This window comes from Syngnathus typhle, linkage group LG2 (assembly GCF_033458585.1).
Source record: "Syngnathus typhle isolate RoL2023-S1 ecotype Sweden linkage group LG2, RoL_Styp_1.0, whole genome shotgun sequence".
NCBI classification, from domain to species: Eukaryota; Metazoa; Chordata; class Actinopteri; order Syngnathiformes; family Syngnathidae; genus Syngnathus; species Syngnathus typhle.
In genome coordinates, this window is record NC_083739.1 from 23,463,101 (window position 1) to 23,485,884 (window position 22,784).

The following is a 22,784-nucleotide window of genomic DNA, read 5'->3' on the forward strand; positions in this document are numbered from 1 at the left end:
GATATATCGTGAATGAATCGCGGCAGGCTTTAAGATATCGGCAAATATCGTATCGTAATTCTTTGTATCGATATTATATCGTATCGTGGCAAAACCCGCGATTTACACCCCTAATATATATATATATATATATATATGCCCTGCAGCGCATAGTGAACACTGCTAGTGAGGATCTCTCCTGGTCCACCAACACCGCATCACTGGCAAAGAAAGCCCAGCCCCGCCTGTACTTCCTGCGGAAACTCAGGCGAGCGAGCGCTCCTCCGCGATTTACACCCCTAATATATATATATATATATGCCCTGCAGCGCATAGTGAACACGGCTGGTAAGATTATTGGTGCTTCGCTCCCCTCCTTGAAGGACATTTACACCTCCCATCTCACCCGCAAGGCGACCACGATTGTGAGTGATGTGAGTCACCCCGCTCACTCTTTGTTCGAGCTTCTGCCCTCTGGGAAGAGGTACAGAAGCCTGCGCTCCCGCACCACCAGACTCTCAAACAGCTTCATACTCCAGGCTGTTAGGATCCTGAACTCGCGTCCCCGTTCTGCGTAGCGTCCTGTACTTTTACTGTCTGTATGCACACTGGCTCTTATTTGTTGTGTTATCTGTTTATTTATTATTTATTATTACTCTTATTTATTGTTTGTGCCTTCTTGTTTTTTATATTGCGTCGTTTACTTGTATGTCTATCGTGTAATATGTCTTGTCACCGTGGGATAGAGAAAACGTAATTTCGATCTCTTTGTGTGTCTCGGCATGTGAAGACGTTGACAATAAAGCAGACTTTGACTTTGACTTTTTGACTTGGAAAAGAAGCACTAGACAGTTGCAGAGTGGTCCAAAGTCTTCTTTTCAGACGAAAGCAAGATGTGTATTTCATTTGGAAGTCAAGGCGCCAGAGTCTGGAGAAAGGCTGGAGAGGAGCAAAATCCAAGTTGCTTGAAATCCAGTGTGAAGTTCCCACAGTCAGCGATGGTTTGGGGAGCCATGTCTGCCGCTGGTGTTGGTCCACTGTGTTTCATCAAGTCCAGAGTAAATGCAGATTTTAGAGCACTACATGCTTCCGTCTGCTGAAAAGCTCTATGGAGATGATGATTTCATTTTCCAGCATGATCTGGCACCTGCCCACAGTGCCAAAACCACCAGTAAATGGTGTACTGACCATGGCATTACTGTCCTCGATTGGCCTGCCAATTCCTCTGACCTGAACCCCATAGAGAATTTGTGGGGTATTGTGAAGAAGAAGCTGAAAGACACAAGCCTAGCAATGTAAATGAGCCAAAGGCCGCTATTGAAGCATCCTGGGTATCCATAACACCTCAGCAATGCCACAGGCTGATTGCCTCCATGCTACGCCGCATTGGTTGCAGTAGTCTGTGCAAAAGGATTCCCAACCAAGTACTGAGTGCATTAATGGACATTTTCAAATGTTTGCAGTTTTAAATCTTTTTTTTTTTTTACATGGTCCGAGGAAATATTCTAATATTTTGAGATAGGATATTTGAGTTTTCTTAAGCTGTATGCCATAATCAGCAATATTAAAATAATAAAAGGCTTGCAATATTTCAGTTGATTTGTAACAAATCCAGAATGTATGACATTTTTGGTTTTTTAATTGCATTGCTTCCTCTTTCCGGGAGCCGTGCGCCCGGCGTTGTTGTGTTGTGAGCAGAGCAGGCACGTGAAAGGGGAGTCGACAACTAGTACGCGGCTCCTGGGCTGGTGCTATGGCTAGTGTCCAAAAAGACGAGGAAATTTGCTCCCCTTTAGGCTTCAAGTCATTCGTTTGGAAGCACTTTGGATTCCAAAGAAAAGATGGCTCAACCGACAAGACACGTGCAGTTTGTCAATCCTGCCATGCGGTGATCAAATATTCAGGGAGCACAAATCTCGCCGCACATTTAAAGAAAAAACACGACATCAAAGTTCAGTGTTAAAATAAGCACTTTGTATACTGCAATACTCTTGTAATTTCCTAAATAAAGAGTTCGCAGTCCCTTGTTGATTTTGCGTATGAATTGTTATAAATCAGGATATTCTATATTTTTTATTAAAAAAAAAAAAAAATAAATAAATAAAATAAAAAAAAAAAAATAAAAAAATCGATCGTAGAGCACTATATCGCGATATATCGTGAATGAATCGCGGCAGGCTTTAAGATATCGGCAAATATCGTATCGTAATTCTTTGTATCAATATTATATCGTATCGTGACAAAACCCGCGATTTACACCCCTAATATATATATATATATATATATATGCCCTGCAGCGCATAGTGAACACTGCTAGTGAGGATCTCTCCTGGTCCACCAACACCGCATCACTGGCAAAGAAAGCCCAGCCCCGCCTGTACTTCCTGCGGAAACTCAGGCGAGCGAGCGCTCCTCCGCGATTTACACCCCTAATATATATATATATATATGCCCTGCAGCGCATAGTGAACACGGCTGGTAAGATTATTGGTGCTTCGCTCCCCTCCTTGAAGGACATTTACACCTCCCATCTCACCCGCAAGGCGACCACGATTGTGATTGATGTGAGTCACCCCGCTCACTCTTTGTTTGATCTTCTGCCCTCTGGGAAGAGGTACAGGAGCCTGCACTCCCGCACCACCAGACTCACCAACAGCTTCATACTCCAGGCTGTTAGGATCCTGAACTCGCTCCCCCTTTCTGCGTAGTGTCCTGTACTTTGCGCTATGCTTACTGTCTGCACACTGGCTTAGTTTTGCTCCTCTTATTTAATGGGTTATTTGTTTATTATTTATTCATCACTCATATTATTTATTGTTTATTATTTATTGTTTGTGCCTTCTTGTTTTTATTTTGTGTCGTCTACTTGTATGTCTATCGTGTACAATATGTAATCTCGTCACCGTGGGATAGAGGAAACGGACTTTCGGGTTTTTTGTGTGTCTTGACATATGAAGGGATTGACAGTAAAGCTGACTTTGACTTTTGACTTTGCTATACATACATATACACTAGGGGTGTAAATCGCGGGTTTTGTCACGATACGATATAATATTGATACAAAGAACTACGATACGATATTTGCCGATACCTTAAAGCCTGCTGCGATTCATTCACGATTAGGGGTGTAAATCGCGGGTTTTGTCACGATACGATATAATATCGATATAAAGAACTACGATACGATATTTGCCGATATCTTAAAGCCTGCTGCGATTCATTCACGATATATCGCGATATAGTGCTCTACAATCGATTTTTTTTTTTTAATAAAAAATATAAAACAATATCCTGATTTATAACAATTCATACGCAAAATCAACAAGGTGCTGCAAACTCTTTATTTAGGAAATTACAAGAGTATTGCAGTATACAAAGTGCTTATTTTAACACTGAACTTTGATGTCGTGTTTTTTCTTGAAATGTGCGGCGAGATTTGTGCTCCCTGAATATTTGATCACCGCATGGCAGGATTTACAAACTGCACGTGTCTTGTCGGTTGAGCCATCTTTTCTTTGGAATCCAAAGTGTTTCCAAACGAATGACTTGAAGCCTAAAGGAGAGCAAATTTTCTCATCTTTTTAGACACTAGCCATAGCACCAGCCCAGGAGCCGCGTACTAGTTGTCGACTCCCCTTTCACGTGCCTGCTCTGCTCACAACACAATGCCGCGCACTGCTCCCTGCTCCCGGAAAGAGGAAGCAAGCAACAATGAACTGGATTTCAAAATAAAGTCGCGTCTAATGTCCGAAGTCAAACACGGCGATATAAATCGGTGTTTACGTTTAGCATCGATGCCAATAAATCGTAGAGCATTATATCGATTAATCGATGTATATCGATGTATCGTTACACCCCTAATATACACACATACATATATACATATACATACATATATACATACACATACATATATACATACATACATATACATACATACATACAGTGCCTTGCGAAAGTATTCGGTAGAGATGCACCGATCCGATATCTGGATCGGATATCGGTCCCGATATCAACAAAATAGATGGATCGGGTATCGGAAAATACAACCGATCTGTGAGCCGATACTTTCCTTAATCTATTGGGACGCGGGCTACGTCATACGTCAGCAGCACGTGTGCCGCATGCCACGAGAGTTTTCTAAACAAACGCAAACATGGAGCGAACGTTCGCTTCTCTTCCCCGGGTTGCTAAGCGGACGTCAAACCATGCGCGTTCGCTTCTCTTCGGGTTGCTAATGGGACGTCAAAGGCTGCGCGTTCGCTTCTCTCCCGAATGGGGGGGGCTAATCGGATGTGAAACGCTGCGTGTTCGCTTCTCTTCCGGGGGGGTGTTAATGGGACGTCAAACGCTTTGTGTGGCGGGCTCCATCTAGTGTGGAAACTGAGAAGCTGAGCTCAAGCTTCTTGTGCGGGCCATATTCAATTATGTTTTCAGAATTTGCTGCGGGCCAATAAAAACTGGACCGTTAGTTTGGACACCCCTAATTTAGAGCAAAGAACTGTGTAGTCTGCCTGATGCCATTGCCTTTGGTCTTTTCTGTTCCACATGTAGAGTTATGTAGCTTGTTAAGTTTGAACTGGACTGCCCCTACACCTGTCTATGGACCCCGTGGAGGCTATTTTGTGTGTTTTGGGGTGTTCTCTTGTATTGAGGGGTGCTGGTTGGCCGCTGTTACTTTTTTTCCTTTGTCTTTTAGCTTTGTTTTGCTTTGATGGCTTTTATCTTGAGCACTTTCTGCCTTTCTTTGTGGCACCGTTGTGTGGCAGCCTTATGAGAGCCTATTGAGTTGCGCTCATGCCATCTGTGTGTCTTTTGTATACCCACTCTGTGGTATGAATACGGCTGGGGCCTGAATTTCCCCACCCCTGGGGATCAATAAATATACAATCAATCAATCAATCAAGTCAACCATAATATCGGATCGGTATCGGGTATCGACCGATACGCAAAGCCACGGCATCGGTATCGGTATCGGAACTGAAAAAGTCGGATCGGTGCATCTCTAGTATTCGGCCCCCTTGAACCTTTCAACATTTCGCCACATTTCAGGCTTCAAACATAAAGATATAAAATTGTAATTTTTTGTCAAGAATCAACAACAAGTGGGACACAATCGTGAAGTGGAACGGAATTTATTGAATAATTTAAACTTTTTTAACAAATAAAAAACTGAAAAGTGGGGCGTGCAATATTATACGGCCCCTTTACTTTCAGTGCAGCAAACTCACTCCAGAAGTTCAGTGAGGATCTTTGAATGATCCAATGTTGTCCTAAATGACTGATGATGATTAATAGAATGCACGTGTGTGTAATCAAGTCTCCGTATAAATGCACCTGCTCTTTGATAGTCTCAGGGTTCTGTTTAAAGCGCAGAGAGAACCATGAAGACAATGGAACACACCAGGCAGGTCCGAGATACTGTTGTGGAGAAGTTTAAAGCCGGATTTGGATACAAAAAGATTTCCCAAGCTTTAAACATCTCAAGGAGCACTGTGCAAGCAATTATATTGAAATGGAAGGAGTATCAGACCACTGCAAATCTACCAAGACCCGGCCGTCCCTCCAAACTTTCATCTCAAACAAGGAGAAGACTGATCAGAGATGCAGCCAAGAGGCCCATGATCACTCTGGATGAACTGCAGATAACTACAGCTGAGGTGGGAGAGTCTGTCCATAGGACAACAATCAGTCATGCACTGCACAAATCTGGCCTTTATGGAAGAGTGGCAAGACGAAAGCCATTTCTCAAAGATATCCATAAAAAGTCTCGTTTAAAGTTTGCCACAAGCCATCTGGAAGACACCAAACGTGGAAGAAGGTGCTCTGGTCAGATGAAACCAAAATCAAACTTTTTGGCCACAATGCAAAACAATACGTTTGGCGTAAAAGCAACACAGCTCATCCCCCTGAACACACCATCCCCACTGTCAAACATGGTGGTGGCAGCATCATGGTTTGGGCCTACTTTTCTTCAGCAAGGACAGGGAGGATGGCTAAAATTGATGGAAAATACAGATACAGATCAGTGAGGATCTCTCCTGGTCCACCAACACCGTATCACTGGCGAAGAAGGCCCAGCGCCGCCTGTACTTCCTGCGGAAACCCAGGCGAGCGAGCGCTCCTCCGGCCGTCATGACAACATTTTACCGTGGCCCCATTGAGAGCGTCCTCTCCAGCTGTATTGCTGTTTGGGGTGGTAGCTGCACTGACTACAACATGAAGGCCCTGCAGCGCATAGTGAACACGGCTTACATCTCCGATCTCACCCGCAAGGCGGCCACGATTGTGAGTGATGGGAGTCACCCCGCTCACTCTTTGTTTGATCTTCTGCCGTCTGGGAAGAGGTATAGGAGCCTGCGCTCCCGCACCACCAGACTCACCAACAGCTTCATACTCCAGGCTGTTAGGATCCTGAACTCTCTCCCCCTTTCTGCGTAGCGTCCTGTACTTTTGCGCTATGCTTACTGTCTGCTGTATGCACACTGGCTCCGTTTTGCTTCTCTTATTTATTGTGTTATTTGTTTATTCATTATTTAATCATCACACTTGTTATTTATTGTTTGTGCCTTCTTGTTTTTATTTTGTGTCGTTTACTTGTATGTCTATCGTGTACTATGTCTCGTCACCGTGGGATAGAGGAAACGTAATTTCGGTTTCTTTGTGTGTCTTGACATGTGAAGAGATTGACAATAAAGCTGACTTTGACTTTGATTCTGGAAGAAAACCTGTTGGAGTCTGCAAAAGACCTGAGACTGGGACGGAGATTTATCTTCCAACAGGACAATGATCCAAAACATACGTAAAGCCAAATCTACAATGGAATGGTTCACAAATAGACGTATCCAGGTGTTAGAATGGCCAAGTCAAAGTCCAGACCCGAGTCATATTGAGAATCTGTGGAAAGAGCTGAAGACTGCTGTTCACAAACGCTCTCCATCCAACCTCACTGAGCTCGAGCTGTTTTGCAAGGAAGAATGGGCAAGAATTCCAGTCTCTCGATGTGCAAAACTGATAAAGACATACCCAAAGCGACTTACAGCTGTAATTGCACCAAAAGGTGGCGCTACAAAGTATTAGCGCAAGGGTGCCGAATAATATTGCACGCCCCACTTTTCAGTTTTTTATTTGTTAAAAAGGTTTAAATTATTCAATCAATTTTGTTCCAGGCGGTTCGGTGGCGCACTGGCTAGCACGTCCGCCTCACAGTACGGAGGGTGCGGCTTCGATTCCACCTCCGGCCCTCCCTGTGTGGAGTTTGCATGTTCTCCCCGTGTCCGCGTGGGTTTTCTCCGGGCCCTCCGGTTTCCTCCCACAACCCCAAAAACATGCTTGGTAGGCTGATTGAGCGCTCCAAATTGCCCCTAGGTGTGAGTGCGTGTGCGGATGGTTGTTTGTCTTTGTGTGCCCTGCGATTGGCTGGCAACCGGTTCAGGGTGTCCCCCGCCTACTGCCCGATGACAGCTGGGATAGGCTCCAGCAAGCCCGCGACCCCCGTGGGGATACAGCGGTACAGAAAATGGATGGATGGAATAATTTCGTTCCACTTCACGATTGTGTCCCACTTGTTGATTCTTGACAAAAAATTGAAATTTTATATCTTTCTGTTTGAAGCCTGAAATGTCGCGAAATGTTTAAAGGTTCAAGGGGGCCGAATACTTTCGCAAGGCACTGTATATATAAATACACACATACATATATATACATACTAGGGGTGTAAATCGCGGGTTTTGTCACGATACGATATCATATCGATACAAAGAACTACGATACGATATTTGCCGATATCTTAAAGCCTGCTGCGATTCATTCACGATATATCGTGATATAGTGCTCTACGATCGATATATATATATATTTTTTAATAAAAAATAAAGAACAATATCCTGATTTATAACAATTCATACGCAAAATAAACAAGGTACTGCAAACACTTTATTTAGGAAATTACAAGAGTATTGTAGTACCGTTTTTTTCCGTGTATAGTGCGCCCCCATGTATAATACGCACCCTAAAAATGGCATGTTGATGCTGGAAAAAAGCCTGTACCCATGTATAATACGCACCCAATTTTTATGAATTTTTTTTTTTTTTTTAAGTCCCAATGATCGTCACACACGCAGGGAGGCAATGGGTCCCATTTTTATAGTCTTTGGTATGGTCTTAACTAGGCTGGATGTAATTTTTTTTGTTGGCGTTGATTTCTCCGACTGCCCATAAACGCACCACCGCGCGGGAAAGAGGCGTGCGGACGTGAAAAAGGCGGCTCTGTATGGGAGAGACGTTGAAGAGGAATAAAAACACCCTTGGAAACCAAAACTTGGTGATTTCAAGTTTCATTTCGAGGGACATTTGTCACGTCTCGGTTGTGTCTAGGTTGCCAGAGTTTCTGTTCGCGTCGCCCCTCTCTTCCTGTGTCACCTCAATCGATGTAACGTGTTTTGTATTTAAGTCCTGTCTGCCCCTCGCTCACCGTCGGATCATTGCATGTGTTACTGTCATGATGTCTGTTTGCTTTCTGTTCCTGTCTTTGGTAATGTCACCCTGTCTTTTTGTTCCACGACTTTGTCGGTCAGTCCTGTTGTTGGTTTTGTTTTCTAAGAAAAAAAAAAAAAAAAAAAATTAAAAAAAAGAAAATTTTACAATTTTTTGTACCCATGTATAATGCGCACCCCAGATTTTAGGACAATAAATTCGTTAAATTTTGCGCACTATACACGGAAAAAAACGGTATACAAAGTCCTTATTTTAACACTGAACTTTGATGTCGTGTTTTTTCTTTAAATGTGCGGCGTGATTTGTGGTCCCTGAATATTTGATCACCGCATGGCAGGATTTACAAACTGCATGTGTCTTGTCCGTTGAGCCATCTTTTCTTTGGAATCCAAAGTGCTTCCAAACGAATGACTAGAAGCCTAAAGGGGAGCAAATTTCTTCGTCTTTTTGGACACTAGCCATAGCACCAGCCCAGGAGCCGCGTACTAGTTGTCGACTCCCCTTTCACGTGCCTGCTCTGCTCACAACACAACAACGCCGCGCGCACTGCTCTCGGAAAGAGGAAGCAAGCAACAATGAACTGGATTTCAAAATAAAGTCGCGTCTAATGTCCGAGGTCAAACACGGCGATATAAATCGATGTTTACGTTTAGCATCGATGCCAATAAATCGTAGCGCATTATATCGATTAATCGATGTGTATCGATGAATCGTTACACCCCTAATACATACATACATACATACATACATATATATATATATATATATATATATATACATATATACATATATATATATATATACATATATATATATATACATATATATATATATACATATATATATATATATATATATATATATATATATATATATATATATATATATATATATATATATATATATATATATATATATATTCGAATGAGTGTGTTTGAGCTGCATTAACGGCGAAGCAATAGTCGTCATCCCCTTCTAATGAATCTGCCTTACTAAGACCAGTGCTGGGAGTCGTGACCAACCGCGTTAGAAGTAATAGATTTCCAGTAAACGTAACGTTACTAACAGTGAAATGTGGCACATTACTTCGGCTGCTTGACACCCATTTTTTCCCCGCACGTTTCTAGCGACAGTCTTGTGGCGTTTTGGGCGTGGGACACATCAACGCGCAATGCAAAAAACGTCAGTCTGCCTCTCCGCGTTCTAACTTTTGATTCGCTATGCCTCGCGTCAGCCAATCAGCTTCAGGAACGTGTCACGTGACATTCTGCGCAATGGAACGGCGGCAGAGAATTTGTTTGGGGAAAGGAGTGATCATCGTAGCCGTCCGTGTTCATCCCGAGCTGTACAATATTTTTTTGTACCTATACCACAATAAAACAAAACTGGCGCAGGCTTGAGGGACTTTGAGTAAGGAACTTCAGAGGGGTTTTGCCTTTCCTTTCCATTATTATTTAGTTTATGTTATTTTCCATTGTTTTTCAATAAATATTCAGCTAAATGAAGTACTGGTCTATGATGTTGTATTCTATACAACTGTGTTAATACCTGCTCAAAAATCTGAATCCTCTTACATCATTCAACATTTTCGAAAAGGCAATGCAATAAACAATTACTTTCCCTAGTAATTACCGTGTTTTGCAATGCATAATGCGCAAAATATAACTAATTTATTGTCCTAAAATCTGGGGTCCGCATTATGCATGGGTACAACAATTTTTGAGGAAAATCTCCCTCGAAATAAAACTTGAAATCACACCTTTCTTCTTGTTTGTTGTCAATCGCGCATCGCATTCAGCCATCCTGCCCAACACACTTAGTCAGTAAAATTCATAATTGACGACACATCGTTTGATGCGATGGTGCAATCCTTGATGGTGTGTTATTGTCAAATATTGTTTGGTTTTTAATCTCCATCGCAAACCGGATATCATACGGAGGCCTGCCATTACAGATGCGCAGAACGGATGCGCAAGACACGTCAGCTATATAAAGAGCGAGAGTTCAGTTCTCTACCTAAATGCGTATTACAGGTAATATTTTATTTCACAACACTTTGCCTTGTTCGTTTCTTCTCTGCTGTTCACTTCAAACACGCTCCATACGAACACAATGCTCTCGTATCAGACGCTTGCTCAATCACCTGCTCGTTTGCTGTCACAATGTACCCTACACAAATTCGAAACATTTCTTGGCTATCGAGTTTGCTAGCGCCTGCGCAGTGATACTGACCGGCAGAATAACATCCGGTTGTTCCCAAAGATGCTCTTTTTTCTGAAATAATTTTACGTTTACGGACTTAAGAGTCAAAATTTGGGTGCGTATTATACATGGGTACAGGCTTTTTTCCAGTTGCGTATTATGCACGGGGGCGCATTATGCATGGAAAACACGGTAGTTACATTTATGAAGGAGCAATTCAATTACTGATTCAATTATTTTTTGAAAAGGTAACTAGTAAATAATAGGGGTGTAAATCGCGGGTTTTGTCACGATACGATATATCGATACAAAGAATCACAATACGATATTTGCCGATATCTTAAAGCCTGCTGTGATTCATTCACGATACATCGCGATATAGTGCTCTACGATCTTTTTTTTTTTTTTTTTTTTTTAAATATAAAATATAGAACAATATCCTGATTTATAACAATTCATACGCAAAATCAACAAGGTACTGCAAACTCTTTATCTAGGAAATTACAAGAGTATTGTAGTATACAAAGTGCTTATTTTAACACTGAACTTTGATGTCGTGTTTTTTCTTTAAATATAAATATAGAGATTTGTGGTCCCTGAATATTTTATCACCGCATGGCAGGATTTACAAACTGCACGCGTCTTCCCCGTTGAGCCATCTTTTCTTTGGAATCCAAAGTGCTTCCAAACTAATGACTTGAAGCCTAAAGGGGAGAAAATTTCTTCGTCTTTTTGGACACTAGCCATAGCACCAGCCCAGGAGCCGCGTACTAGTTGTCGACTCCCCTTTCACGTGCCTGCTCTGCTCAGAACACAACACGCCCCGCACTGCTCCCGGGAAGAGGAAGCAAGCAACAATGAACTGGATTTCAAAATAAAGTCGCGTCTAATGTCCGAGGTCAAACACGGCGATATAAATCGATGATTACGTTTAGCATCGATGCCAATAAATCGTAGAGCATTATATTGATTAATCGATGTGTATCGATGAATCGTTACACCCCTAGTAAATAACCAATTACATTTTGGAAGTAATTTGCCCAACACTGGCTAAGAGTAATGTGTATGCAACTTGTGTGATTATTATATCACTATTCTTATTTACAATGTCGACATGATGATAAATATGTTGATATTTTATTTGGCCTACTTTTGCAGCTCAAGTTGGAATTCTCTACATTAGTTTAGCTATGTTGCAACACTAACGCAGCAGCCAGCATTTCACTCTTCAAGCATGACTAATCCATTTTATTCAGTCATTAGACTTATGTTATTTTGGTTTTGACTGGGCATGCTTGCAGAGGGAAGACACCTCGGCCACAAGAACTGTCAATGCATGATGGAAACAAGTAGCTGAGTGACTGCAACAATGGTGATAGCGGACAGAGTTGTGATGGCGCACATTGCTTAAAGGCCAATGCACGTTAGCACTGGTGCAACCAATCACAATCCATGTACACAAGTAAACAGTTAACAAAAGTGTGGTAATGCACTTTTTACTTTGAAAAGAAAACTTATCCATTCAAAATTTTCAACTTAAAAGTATCATTTGCATCATCCACCATTTTGCACTCTGGTTGGCTGTAAACAAAAAGACAGATGTCACGTACCAGCGGGGCCCGCCCCATATTGAGGTCTTGTGGTGAATGTCATTCCATGTGATGACATTTTGCAAGCCCGTCGTCATGGAGGTACCAATCGTGAAGGTAAGGCGCTGTTCAAAGGCCCGGCGCAGCAGGCCTAGCACACGGTTCCCATCGGGGCTGTCAGGGAGGTAGGCCGAACGGTCTGTTCCTGGGTATCGCACACCCGGGTTTGGATGCTCTGGCTATAGGCACCAAGAGTTTACAAAATACACCATCAGTAAGGTCTGGGCTGTGTGATGAACACACACTACTAACTGCAAGCAAGTGATGAAACAACTCTCACACTTGGGCTGGACAATTACGACAAAACCAACAATCTCAATTATTTTATTTGATATTGAAATCACCATTAAAGTTAAAAGCCACAGCTGATTTTTAAAGTACATGCATTGGCTATGAGAACATCGCCAGTAGCGAGCATGAGCTAAACCAGCATCTAGCTTCGGTGCAACTCGGCTCGGCAGTTAGAAACCTTGATGGCCAAAAAGCGTTGCTGTCAAGAATTGTATTGTTGACATCCAAGTTTGACGGATGCAGTGATATTAACAATTCAGTTTTATATATATATCTTTTATTTCTTGAGTTTTCTTTACATATTTACTGTGCAGCAGAACGTCATGAGAATGCATCACATTAGAGTTCTTTGATGTTACGTGGGTGACAGTGTTCAGTGACTACAGTTGAAAACTGGTTAAATGGTTAAAAATCTGAATGTTACTTGAAACAATCATATATCCCTTCCATCAGTGACGTGCGGTAAGGTTCATGACTGGGAAGGCACTGACGTCACCCCCGGGTAAAATTTGTCCGACACCTAACCGTATCACAAAAAAGGTTGGGGAACGCTGCTCTGGAGTTGCTTATTCATTATTTAATTTGAACTATTTTAATTAAAATCCCCTATCAGCAGTCTTCACACATAAAACCACTCAATAAAACACATGGAATCAAAAACTTGTTTTCGATCGTGCGTACCACTTGAAAAGACATGCTCCGAAGTCCCGTTGTCCAAATCAAACCTTTTAACTCCGGAGTTGGACTTCCTTTACTGATGACCTCCTGCTTCGACCGAAAATCCATAGTTGAAAATCGTTTGAGTTTGCATATGTAATAGAGATGCACCGATCCGACTTTTTCAGTTCCGATACCGATGCCGTGGCTTTGCGTATCGGTCGATACCCGATACCGATCCGATATTATGGTTGACTTAACAAGCTACATAACTCTACATGTGGAACAGAAAAGACCAAAGGCAATGGCATCAGGCAGACTACACAGTTCTTTGCTCTAAATTAGGGGTGTCCAAACTAACGGTCCAGTTTTTATTGGCCCGCAGCAAATTCTGAAAACATAATTGAATATGGCCCGCACAAGAAGCTTGAGCTCAGCTTCTCAGTTTCCACACTAGATGGAGCCCGCCACACAAAGCGTTTGACGTCCCATTAACACCCCCCCGGAAGAGAAGCGAACACGCAGCGTTTCACATCCGATTAGCCCCCCCCATTCGGGAGAGAAGCGAACGCGCAGCCTTTGACGTCCCATTAGCAACCCGAAGAGAAGCGAACGCGCAGGGTTTGACGTCCGCTTAGCAACCCGGGGAAGAGAGGCGAACGTTCGCTCCATGTTTGCGTTTGTTTAGAAAACTCTCGTGGCATGCGGCACACGTGCTGCTGACGTATGACGTAGCCCGCGTCCCAATAGATTAAGGAAAGTATCGGCTCACAGATCGGCTGTATTTTCCGATACCCGATCCATCTATTTTGTTGATATCGGGGCCGATATCCGATCCAGATATCGGATCGGTGCATCTCTAATATGTAATCCTCCATTGTAAAATGAAATGTAAAAACAAACTAAAACGAATGTAAAACGAAATAAATGGACGACTGCTCCTCAGTGTTTCACTAAATTTGAACTGGAGATCCACTTATTCTACAGGTGGGTGCATGAAGCATCCCGGGATCACTAGCGCTCCCTGCCATAAGGCTGGAGAACATTTTTTAGTCGCCTCCGTTGGGTCTCTTTTCAAAGCCGTTTTGTGCATCTAAAGCACAGGTGTCAAACTCAAGGCTCGGGGGCCAGGTATGGCCCATCGTATCATTTTCTGTGGCCCGCGAAGACAAATTGTGCATTAAATTTAAGTCATACTAAAATTGCAAATTGTCTTAACTTTTAAAAATCATCTTTTTAAAATATTTGAACAGTTTCCAGTAGTCTGATTTGAAATAAACAATTATTTGTTTTTTTTTTGTAGCTTATACTGTATATTATATGAGGCATTTATTTATTTGGGTTGACAGTGATAATGGCCCTTCGAGGGAAACTTTGACTACAATGTGGCCCGCGACAAAAATGAGTTTGACACCCCTGATCTAAAGAAACACCACGTTACAAACAGATGACAAAAAACACTAGATATTATATACATCAGATTCCTCCCTGTGTGGAGTTTGCATGTTCTCCCTGGGCCCACGTGGGTTTTCTCCGGGCACTCCGGTTTCCTCCTACATCCCAAAAACATGCTTGGTAGGCCGATTGAGCACTCCGAATTGTCCCTAGGTGTGAGTGCGAGTGCAAATGGTTGATTGTCTCTGTGTGCCCTGCGACTGGCTGGCAATAGGTTCAGCGTGTCCCCCGCTTACTGCCCGATGACGGCTGGGATAGGTTCCAGCACACCCGCGACCCCCGTGGGGACTAAGGGGTTCAGAAAATGGATGGATGGGTGTATTGTTTATTTTGACAGTTTCTGGGTAAATATATGCCCAGGAAATCTTTTTATTGTGACAGGGCTACAAGTAAATACTGTACACCACAGGTGTCAAAGTCAAGGCCCGAGGTCCATATAAACCCTGCCACATCATTTTAGGTGGCCCGCAAAGACAAATTGTGCCTCGAATTTATATGTCAATTCCATCCATCCGTCTTCTTCCGTTTATCCGGGGTTGGGTTAGGGTTAGGGAAATTCTGTCCATAAAAGTTATGAACAGAATCGGTGACAAAGGTCAGCCTTGGCGGAGTCCAACCCTCACTGGGAAGGAATCCGACTTAATGCCGGAAATGCGGACCAGACTCTGGCATTGTTAATACAGGGACCGAACCGCCCTTATCAGTTGGCTCGGCACGCCATACTTCCGAAGCACCCTCCACAGAACTTCCTGAGGGACACGGTCGAACTCCTTCTCCAAGTCCACAAAACACATGTGGAATTTGTTGAGCGAACTCCCATGCCCCCTCGAGGATCCACCCGAGGGTATAGAGCTGGTCCACTGTTCCAAGGCCAGGACGAAAACCACACTGCTCCACCTGAATCCAAGGTTCAACCTCCCGACAGACACCCTCTCCAGCACCCCTGAATAGACCTTACCAGGGAGGCTGAGGAGTGTGATTTCTCTGTAGTTGGAACACACCCTCCGGTCCCCCTTCTTAAAGGGGGGAACCACCGCCCCAGTCTGCCAACCCAGAGGCACTGGCCCTGATGTCCACGCAATATTGCAGAGGCGTGTCAGCCAGGACAATCCCACAACATCCAGAGCCTTTAAGAACTCCGAGCGAATGTCATCTACCCCTGGGGCCTTGCCCCCGAGGAGTTTTTTTTAACTGCCTCAGTGACTTTGTTCCCAGAGATTGGAGAGTCCACCTCAGAGTCTCCAGGCCCTGCTTCCACAATGGAAGGCGTGTCGGTGGAATTTAGGAGGTCTTCAAAGTATTCGCCCCACCAACTCACGATGTCCCGAGTCGAGGTCAGCAGCACGCCATCTCCACTGTAAACAGTGTTGACCGTGCACTGCTTCCCCCTCCTGAGACGCCGGATAGTGGACCAGAATTTCCTCAAAGCTGTCCGAAAGTCATTCTCTATGGCCTCGCCAAACTCCTACCACACCCGGGTTTTTGCCTTTTTTAAATAAAAAATATAGAACAATATCCTGATTTATAACAATTCATACGCAAAATCAACATGGTCCTGCAAACTCTTTATTTAGGAAATTACAAGAGTATTGTAGTATACAAAGTGCTTATTTTAACACTGAACTTTGATGTCGTGTTTTTTCTTTAATTGTGCGGCGAGATTTGTGCTCCCTGAATATTTGATCACCGCATGGGCGGATTTACGAACTGCACGTGTCTTGTCCGTTGAGCCATCTTTTCTTTGGAATCCAAAGTGCTTCCAAACAAATGACTTGAAGCCTAAAGGGGAGCAAATATCCTCGTCACTTTGGACACTAGCCATAGCACCAGCCCAGGAGCCGCGTACTAGTTGTCGACTCCCCTTTCACGTGCCTGCTCTGCTCAGAACACAACACGCCGCGCACTGCTCCCGGGAAGAGGAAGCAAGCAACAATGAACTGGATTTCAAAATTAAGTCGTGTCTAATGTCCGAGGTCAAACACGGCGATATAAATCGATGATTACATTTAGCATCGATGCCAATAAATCGTAGAGCATTATATCGATTAATCGATGTGTATTTATGAATCGTTACACCCCTAGTAGTAGTAGTTGTTGTTTAAACTCATCCATTTTTTGTATGTGGTTTAAAGGTTTTCACCTTGATTGTTTGGCTCAATAAAAACCCGAACAAAGAGTGAAATCCCAGTCTGGTCAAGTCCTTCCTTTTCAAGTGTGGAAACCCCATGACGTTAAAATACACTTGCCACCCACCATCGGAGCCAACCCACCACCAGATGGTGATCAGTTGACAGCTCCGCCCCTCTCTTCACCAGAGTGTCCAAAACATGCGGCCGCAAATCCAATGACACGACTACAAAGTCGATCATCGAACTGCGGCCTAGGGTGTCCTGGTGCCAAGTGCACACATGGACACTAGGGGTGTAAATCGCGGGTTTTGCCACGATACGATATAATATCGATATAAAGAACTACGATACGATATTTGCCGATATCTTAAAGCCTGCTGCGATTCATTCACGATATATCGCGATATAGTGCTCTACGATCGATTTTTTTTTTTTTTTTTAATAAAAAATATAGAACAATATCCTGATTTACAACAATTCATACGCAAAATCAACAAGGTACTGCAAACTCTTTATTTAGGAAATTACAAGAGTATTGTAGTATACAAATTGCTTACTTTAACACTGAACTTTGATGTCGTGTTTTTTCTTTAAATGTGCGCCGAGATTTGTGCTCCCTGAATATTTGATCACCGCATGGCAGGATTTACAAACTGCACGTGTCTTGTCCGTTGAGCCATCTTTTCTTTGGAATCCAAAGTGCTTCCAAACGAATAACTTGAAGCCTAAAGGGGTGCAAATTTCCTCGTCTTTTTGGACACTAGCCATAGCACCAGCCCAGGAGCCGCGTGCTAGTTGTCGACTCCCCTTTCACGTGCAGCAACGCCGCGCACTGCTCCCTGCTCCCGGAAAGAGGAAGCAAGCAACAATGAACTGGATTTCAAAATAAAGTCGCGTCTAATGTCCGAGGTCAAACACGGCGATATAAATCGATGTTTACCTTTAGCATCGATGCCAATAAATCGTAGAGCATTATATCGATTAATCGATGTGTATCGATGTATCGTTACACCCCTAATGGACACCCTTATGTTTAGACATGGTGTTAATTATTGACAATTCGTGTCGAGCACAGAAGTCCAACAATAGAACACCGCTCGGGTTCAGATCGGGGGGGGGGTTCCTCCCAATCACTCCCGTCCAGGTCTCACTGTCATTGCCCACGTGAACATTGAAGTCACCCAGTAGAACGATAGTGTCCCCAGAAGGAGTGCTCTCCAGCACTTCTTCTAAGGATCTCAAAAATAGTGGGTACTCTGAGGTGCTGTTCAGTGCATAGGCACAAACAATAGTCAGGGCCCATCCCCCCCCACCCGAAGGCGGAGGGAGGCTACCCTCTCGTTCACCGGGGTGAATCCCAATGTGCAGGTGCCCAGCCGGGGGGCAATAAGTATGCCCACACCTGCTCGACGTCTCGCACCGTGGGCAACTCCAGAGTGGAAGAGAGTCCAGCCCCTCTCGAGAGGGCTAGTACCAGAGCCCAAGCTATGTATGGAGGCAAGTCCGACTATGTCTAGTCGGAACTTTTCTGCCTCACACACCAGCTCGGGCTCTTTCCCAGCCAGAGAGGTGACATTCCATGTCTCAAGAGCCAGCTTCTGCAGCCGGGGATCGGACCGCCAACGTCACCGCCTTTGGCCGCCGCCCAGCTTGCTTTGCACCCAGCCCCTGTGGCCCCTCCTACAGGTGGTGAGCCCGTGGGAAGGGGGACCCACGTTTTCTTTTCAGGCTGTGCCCGGCCGGGCCAAATAGGCAAAGGCCTGGCCACCAGACGCAACGCCTTCAAGCCCCTACTCCAGCCTGGCTCCAGAGGGGGACCCGGGCGACCCACGTCCGGGGGAGGGATTGTTGTTAAATCATTGTTAAATTTTTGAACAGTTTTTATTAGTCTCTTTTTTGAAAACCAGTTCATCAGTTTGTTGTGTGGCCTATACTATATATACAAAATGAAACGTTCATACATTTATTTGGGTTGACAATTTTAATGGCCCTTTGAAGCAAACTATGACTATCTCAAAGTCCCACGACAAAAATAAGTTTGACACATCTGCTGTATACTGACTAAAATGAAATGTCTATTATGAACCCGGTCAACCTTTCTACCACAAGGCTTAGCAAATTTTCTGGATTAAAACCTGATTGTTATATTTTATTTTGACTCAATCACTTGTTGCTTACATGTTTTAAACTTGTTGTTTTTTGTTATGGTATCATTCAAAGTTTATACTTGGCTTTTTTTTTATGCTTGAGAAAACAGTGTTTATACCATGTATACACGTTACACAAGTACCGTATTGGCCCGAAAATAAGACGACCCTGATTATAAGACGATCCCTTCTTTTTCAAGACTCAAGTTTAAAAAAAGACTTTTGGATACCAAATTTAATTTTTATACAGAAAATAATTACAGTACATCTGAAACAAATGATTATAACAATATATTCAAGAGAAAAAGCATGTTATTTTGCCTTATTCAAATCATGCTGTCTATCACATCTTAATATCTGAACATTTAAATATGTAAACTAAAGTACAATCACATTTGTAAATGAATGGCTTCTGGTTTTTGAATTGTGAATCAACCTACTGTTTCTCCATTTTCTGTTATCTCTTCTCTTATTTTCTTCTCGCTATTTTTTATTTTTCTTCTTCGTGCTACCGCTATTTTTATTTTTATTCTTCGTGACAAGGGTTCGCTTTGGCCTGGGGAGTTAAGTTCAGCATTCGCTTTAAAGATATCTGCCGCCAGCTAGCGTTGTGAATGGGTATAATGTCTAAGATAAGATAAGATAAGATAATCTTTTATTATTCTCTCAATGGGGAAACTTCTGTGTTAGCAGCAATACACTTAACATATACCTTGAATGTATGACGACCCCCACTTCTCTTATTTCAATGCAAAAAAACCCATCTTATATTCGGGCCAATACGCTATATGCAGAAAATAAGTCAGTTATTTTGCTCTATTTTGTAATAATGTCAGCGCTTGGTTTGTTTACACTGCGTTCCAAATTATTCTTCAAAACATACATTTTCTCAGATTTTCCCAAATTACTTATATGAATTGCAGTCATTATAATTTCCCAGTCATCAATTATTAGAGTACAATTTAAATGTTTTTGAACACACCACCCAATGATAACAGTATGTTTTTACAACATAAAACACTCAAAATGCAATGTTCCAAATTATTATGCACGACAGTTTCCAAACACTTTTTTTTATAAAGAACAAAAAACGGTCATTTGTGAAATTATGAGCATTTGCAGATTTGTAGGTTACAAACTGAAAGGTAACTGAAATCAAACATGATTCAAATCAAAACTTAATAATAGGTGAAGTTACGTTTGAACATAGGACCCCTTGTTCAAAAGGAGCTTCTGAACGTGCATTGAATTTGTCAGTTTTTGGACGGTATCTACTGTAATTTCACAACCAAAGGGCGCACTGTACTAAAAGGCGCAGTCACAGTTATGTGTGCCATTACTGTATTTACAGGGATGAGAACGGCAAATGAAAAAAAACACCGAAAAGTAGCCAGGGTCTGGGGGCCGCATGCCCCACTGGGGCGCCTGTGCCCCCCCCCCCACTTGCCGCAGGGGGCCATGGGCCGCAGGCACCCCTAATGGGGGCCGCAGTGGGCCAGGGGCAACAGGGCCCCATTGGGGGCTGCAGGGGCCACAGGCCCCTATTGGGGACCACAGGGCCCACAGGCCCCCATTGGGGGCCGCAGGGGGCCAGGGGCAACACCCCGGAGGCGGCTCAGGGGGAAAAGCTCCCTGGAAAATCCTGGACTTTGGCAGTATAGCAAACCCAAAACCATTAATTTCATCACTCAATTTCAATAGTTTTGTTAAAAAAATATTCCTGCTTGGTGGGCTACCAAGGTGAATATATAATACAGTCAAGCCTCGGTTTTCGACCACAATCCGTTCCAGAAGGCGGTTTGAGAAGCGAATCGGTCGAATTCCGAATCTATTTTTCCCATTACAAATAATGGAAAAAATTTGAATCCGTTTCAAGACTTTTTTAAGCATTTTTTCATTTGCGCATTTTTGTCCGATCGCGCGTCGCCGACCGCGCAACTGCACTGCGCTGATCGCATTATAGTGTCAGAGCCGTCGCTGAAATTTAGAAAATATTTTTAAACTCCTGATGTACCGTAATTTTCGGACTATAAGTCGCGTTTTTCTTCATAGTTTGGGTGGGTGGGGGTGGGGGGCGATTTATACTCAGGAGCGACTTATATATGTTTTTTCTCACAAATCTTTACTACGTGTTGGCGACAAAATCTCCGCCAGCATCACGCTGAGCACGGGGGCCCCCCAAGGCTGCGTGCTCAGTCCGCTGCTCTTCACCCTCCTGACGCATGACTGCACTGCAACCTACAGCGACAACCGTATCGTGAAGTTTGCTGACGACACGACTCTGGTGGGTCTCATCACCAAGGGAGACGAGACTCAATACAGGCTGGAGGTTGACCTTCTGACCACGTGGTGCAGGGACAACAACCTCCTGCTGAACGTCGACAAGACCAAGGAGATTGTTGTGGACTTCCGGAAGGGTCACACCCAACACCTGCCGCTGACCATCGACGGTGCTGTGGTGGAGCGAGTGAGCAGCGCCAAGTTCCTGGGGGTGCACATCAGTGAGGATCTCTCCTGGTCCACCAACACCGCATCACTGGCAAAGAAAGCCCAGCGCCGCCTGTACTTCCTGCGGAAACTCAGGCGAGCGAGCACTCCTCCGGCCGTCATGACTGCATTTTACCGCGGCACCATTGAGAGCGTCCTCTCCAGCTGTATTGCTGTTTGGGGTGGCGGCTGCACTGACTACAACTTGAAGGCCCTGCAGCGCATAGTGAACACTGCTGGTAAGATTGCTGGTGCTTCGCTCCCCTCCTTGAAGGACATTTACACCTCCCATCTCACCCGCAAGGCGACCACGATTGTGAGTGATGCGAGTCACCCCGCTCACTCTTTGTTCGAGCTTCTGCCCTCTGGGAAGAGGTACAGAAGCCTGCGCTCCCGCACCTCCAGACTCTCAAACAGCTTCATACTCCAGGCTGTTAGGATCCTGAACTCGCTCCCCCGTTCTGCGTAGCGTCCTGTACTTTTACTGTCTGTACTGTCTGAATGCACACTGGCTCTTATTATTTATTATTTGTTATTACTCTTATTTATTGTTTGTGCCTTTTTGTTTATGATGTTTTTTACTTTTGCGCTATGCTTGCTGGCTCCGTTATTTATTGTGTTATCTGTTTATTTATTATTTATTTTTGCCTTCTTGTTTTTATATTGTGTCGCGTACATGTATGTCTATCGTGTTATGTGTCTCGTCACCGTGGGATAGAGAAAAACGTAATTTCGGTCTCTTTGTGTGTTGTGACATGTGGAGAGATTGACAATAAAGCTGACTTTGACTTTGATCATTAACACATTACTTACAAGTATAGTTGACCACTTCACATGTTTTTTTTAGTATAGTTGATCACTTCACATGCTTTGATATCTTTATCTTGAACATATTCAAAACATGAATAGAGAGAAAAAATCAAGTAAAGTAATTAACACTTTAAAGCGCCATATCCTCTGGACATGTCCTCTGTCACCAGTCGATGGTCAATCCTCTGTCGATGGATTTAATGATTTGGAGTGACACAAATGTTTTGACAATATTGTTGTTTATGTGATAGTTATTTAAAATATAGTTTATATATCGTTGTATGGGCCTGTGGAATAATTTGAACTGCGGCGCGGCACACGGCATTGTTGACAAAGGACGATCGATGGATTTAATGAATTGGAGTGACACAGATGGTTTTATAAACGTGTTATTTATGTAATAGTTTTTTCTAAATAACTGAATGTTATGTCAGGCCCGTTCTCAGCTCCTTGTTTGTGTTTGTCACGTTAGCATACGGTAT

At 43.4% G+C, this 22,784-nt stretch overlaps 1 protein-coding gene across 4 annotated transcripts in view; it reads right to left on the reverse strand.

Annotated features, from left to right (window-relative positions):
- dtx3 (deltex E3 ubiquitin ligase 3) overlaps positions 1–22,784 on the reverse strand; it is a 63,151-nt gene that overhangs the window by 32,403 nt on the left and 7,964 nt on the right. For 3 of the 4 annotated variants that reach the window (XM_061298258.1, XM_061298249.1, XM_061298267.1), the window contains exon 3: positions 12,288–12,505. The exons of the other annotated variant lie outside the window; for it this stretch is intronic. In XM_061298258.1, coding sequence (XP_061154242.1) covers positions 12,288–12,505 — 218 coding nt within the window. The remainder of the gene's footprint in view (positions 1–12,287; positions 12,506–22,784) is intronic. 4 annotated transcript variants of the gene reach the window in all.